Raw genomic sequence first — 3,091 nt, forward strand, 5'->3', positions numbered from 1 at the left:
TCTACAGCTCGGTATATGCATACATTCCATGATCCCGTGAAGCGTGTTGTGATCTAGTTAGCTAGTTGGGAACAGTGGCTATATACACGCCGCGTACTTCCTGGCAGCTTGGATCGCGCTAAATGGAAGTTCAAGTACTCGCCTACGGCGCCGTATGGAATCAACGAGTGTTTCCACGTGTGGAGCTTTACGGATTCGTTGATCGCTAGTATCGCTGTGTTGCAGTAGCTGCAGCTCCTGTTAACTTTATCTACTGCACAGGTATGATCATGCATCCCGTACATGGACAAAATTCAGACGTACAACAAAGGCTTCTCCGACATCATGTCTGCTTCATCGAAGTACAGATTCTATCCTAGTGCATTGCTGTTCATTCTGCTGTCGACACTGGAGCGGTCTGTGACTTTTGCTAAGTGCGTGGTCACGTTCAATGTAGTTTTGCGTGGCAGCATTGGCGACGACACCACTACGTATATGCTCAGCTCTGCATTGGCTTGGGTACGATCATCACTGGATTCTTCAACTTCTCTGTGGTCGTCGGCTGTGTCCGCTGCCGGTGGTCGTTTCAGCACGTTTTTTGTGTTACCAACGACGACTGCCGCTCGACATTGCTGATGCCTGGTATCGGTCTGCTTGGCAACCCGTGTGGTATTCCACGATCATGGCTGCCCGTCTACATCTTCGAGATCTCAAACAAAAACTGCGTGGTATAGCTATTTTGCTGCTGGGCTTTGGCTATTGGTAGTTCACTTGGGGACGTGGGATGTTTTCGTTATAATGAACTGGAATGGATTTGGCATGCGCTTGCTGGCTGCATTGTCATCGCGTTGGTCACCCCATAACATGTATTCAAGTTCCTCGTTGGTTTCGTCCTGATTCTCGGATCACATTTGACTACTGGTTTCCTGACCGTCTTCGTTACTACAAGGCTGCTAGTGGTACGCTGACAAAGACCGGATGTTTATGATTGCTATGGCTCTGCAGGTGTCGAGTGCTGCGATCACCATCCTTTATATCGACAAGCTGGAAAACAAGTCGCTTATGTTCGAAACATTTGTTGCTATCGCGATCTGAGCGGGTAGTACCAGCTCCGAATTTTCGTTGAAGTCCTAAATACATGTACCAGGCTGGTACATGCATTCAGGATTTCAGCAATAAAATTGGGCGGCTTGTCGACAAGGAAGACTCTCGAGGTAATGCGCATTTAAGTTTTTGCGGCCTATTAAGAGCTCCGCCACGTGATCGGCTTGTATCGTCTTGTTGCACACTCGTAGCTTTGACTCATACACTGCAATGCTATTCTCCACCTTTCTTTGGTGGATCTGTGCTTCTTTTACTTCGAAATACATGTATACACGCATAGCGAGCGAATATTTCTGCCTCGCGCTACCGCAGGCTTCAATGCAATCGCATTTAATGCTGTTGGTGGGCAAGGCTAAAGCTTAGCGCAACCGCGTTTGCTGCGCTCGAATGCGTGCCGAACGTGAAAGTCACAAGACATAAACTCCTGGAACTGCTCGTCATCGAGATCTTAGTCATGTGAGGTCCAAGTCGCACGCAGGTGGTCAGCAGGGGAGCGCTGTGCATGGCAGCCACTACCTGGTGTACTGCAGCGCGCCGCCGCTCGTACACGCACTTGTCGAGAGACAGCGAGTGCTACAGCTGTCCATATTGTCAAGAGCCGTCGGTTGATAGCAATGTATTAGTAGTAAAATAGCACCTGGTTCTAGTGTACTATCATGAAAATTACACTACGTAACTACTGTAGTATTTTATGTATTACTATAGCATTATTAATAGTAATGATCATTGTTGCTTGAGCTTTTATCCTACAACAATCGTTACTACTGTAAGTACGCCCAAATACTACATCTTTGCTTTATATATTACTTAGTGGTTTCCATTTTAGTAGGGTATGTACATTGTACTCAGCTCTTCTGTTTGGTGCAGAACGAGTCAAAGTCTCACTTGAAGATGCTATGGTCGTACTGTTGCCATTTTCTTCTTGACAACAGGATCCTCCTGGCCCTCCACAACTGCTGGAGTCGTCGCAGCTTTTGACGACTTGGCTTGCGGCTGCGGACTGATGAATCAGTGCCTGAGCTGCAAATAGATAGCGCTGCACCCGAGCGCTTCTCCAGGAGAATAATTTCAAGCTGCGTGTCTCGGGTTCTCGGAAGTAGGAATGAAATAGCAGCGAGAACTGTTCGCTTGGACTCAACAGTGTCCTGGTGGATCCGTAGAGACTCGTAGTTGAACGCGGTTATTGTGATCGTCTTACCATCCTAGTTGGCGAGCCTCTAGTCTTGCGTAGCAGGCGTCACCGCATCGCTGGGTATCGGTGCAGTAAGTCGAGAAACGCGTTGAGCTGCGGCGGGATGACTGCATCGGGAGCTTTACCGGGGTCCTCCCAGCGCGGATATCGCCGACGAAGTAGAGCTGGTGGATACTTGAATACCGCGCATATCCGCATCCCGGTAACCGCACATTTCAGAAGTCCGCATAGCTATTTGATTGGCGGGAGTTGCGATTGCCAGTGACCAGTACTATGCGGCAGGTGCATTAGCGCACTGACAAACTTCCGACGGGACAGTCGGGAAGTAACGGAGGAGTTCGACAGGCATCTTGGCAATCATTAACGGGGTGGTGTATGTTGGCATGATCGGCAGCGTGCCGTACAGCAGACACGACGACAGTAGTGCCATAACCGGCGAGACGTCTAGGAGTAGACAATAGGCTATTCCGACAGCGCGCCGTGCAGCGGTTACGACGACAGTAGAGACGACAATGGCGATGTCGCATCGGGAGTGACGATATTGCAACAGCGATCTTGTCGATTATAGTTTGTAGCACGAAGTCCTCCAAACCATGATGAGTAGCTGGCAAAATGAAAAATGAATATCAAAACTGCGCCGATCTGCGCGGCGTTCCGCGACCGCTATCTGCAACTTTAAATATTGGCGCGAAAAAGTTGAGCACGCTCATTGGTCGGCTAAGATTCCACCAATGATCATCATGAACCGCTTCGACCTCAACTTCAATTGGTTTGGACAAATTCGAAGTCCCAAGTTGAATCTCCACATCGTGGATC

The 3,091-nt window shown here is 48.9% G+C and overlaps 3 protein-coding genes across 3 annotated transcripts; 2 read left to right on the forward strand and 1 right to left on the reverse strand.

The window, feature by feature from the left end:
- Positions 1-108: 108 nt before the first annotated feature.
- Positions 109-228, forward strand: PPTG_24865 (hypothetical protein; the record flags this gene model as incomplete). Its single annotated transcript, XM_008918770.1, has 1 exon — positions 109-228. One exon carries the CDS (start codon positions 109-111, stop codon positions 226-228), a length of 120 nt encoding a protein of 39 aa, XP_008917018.1.
- A 54-nt stretch (positions 229-282) lies between these two features.
- PPTG_20091 (hypothetical protein) lies at positions 283-1,074 on the forward strand (the record flags this gene model as incomplete). Its single annotated transcript, XM_008918771.1, has 3 exons — positions 283-498; positions 570-707; positions 937-1,074. The coding sequence occupies 3 exons, from the start codon at positions 283-285 to the stop codon at positions 1,072-1,074; spliced, it is 492 nt and encodes a 163-aa protein (XP_008917019.1).
- Positions 1,075-1,656: 582 nt separating this feature from the next.
- PPTG_24866 (hypothetical protein) lies at positions 1,657-2,882 on the reverse strand (the record flags this gene model as incomplete). Its single annotated transcript, XM_008918772.1, has 4 exons — positions 2,572-2,882; positions 2,401-2,449; positions 1,990-2,076; positions 1,657-1,662 (listed from the first exon to the last, which is right to left on the reverse strand). The coding sequence occupies exons 1-4, from the start codon at positions 2,703-2,705 to the stop codon at positions 1,657-1,659; spliced, it is 276 nt and encodes a 91-aa protein (XP_008917020.1). The 5' UTR covers positions 2,706-2,882.
- Between the last annotated feature and the right edge of the window lie 209 nt (positions 2,883-3,091).

This window comes from Phytophthora parasitica (assembly GCF_000247585.1).
Source record: "Phytophthora parasitica INRA-310 unplaced genomic scaffold supercont2.305, whole genome shotgun sequence".
Taxonomy (NCBI): Eukaryota; Oomycota; class Peronosporomycetes; order Peronosporales; family Peronosporaceae; genus Phytophthora; species Phytophthora nicotianae.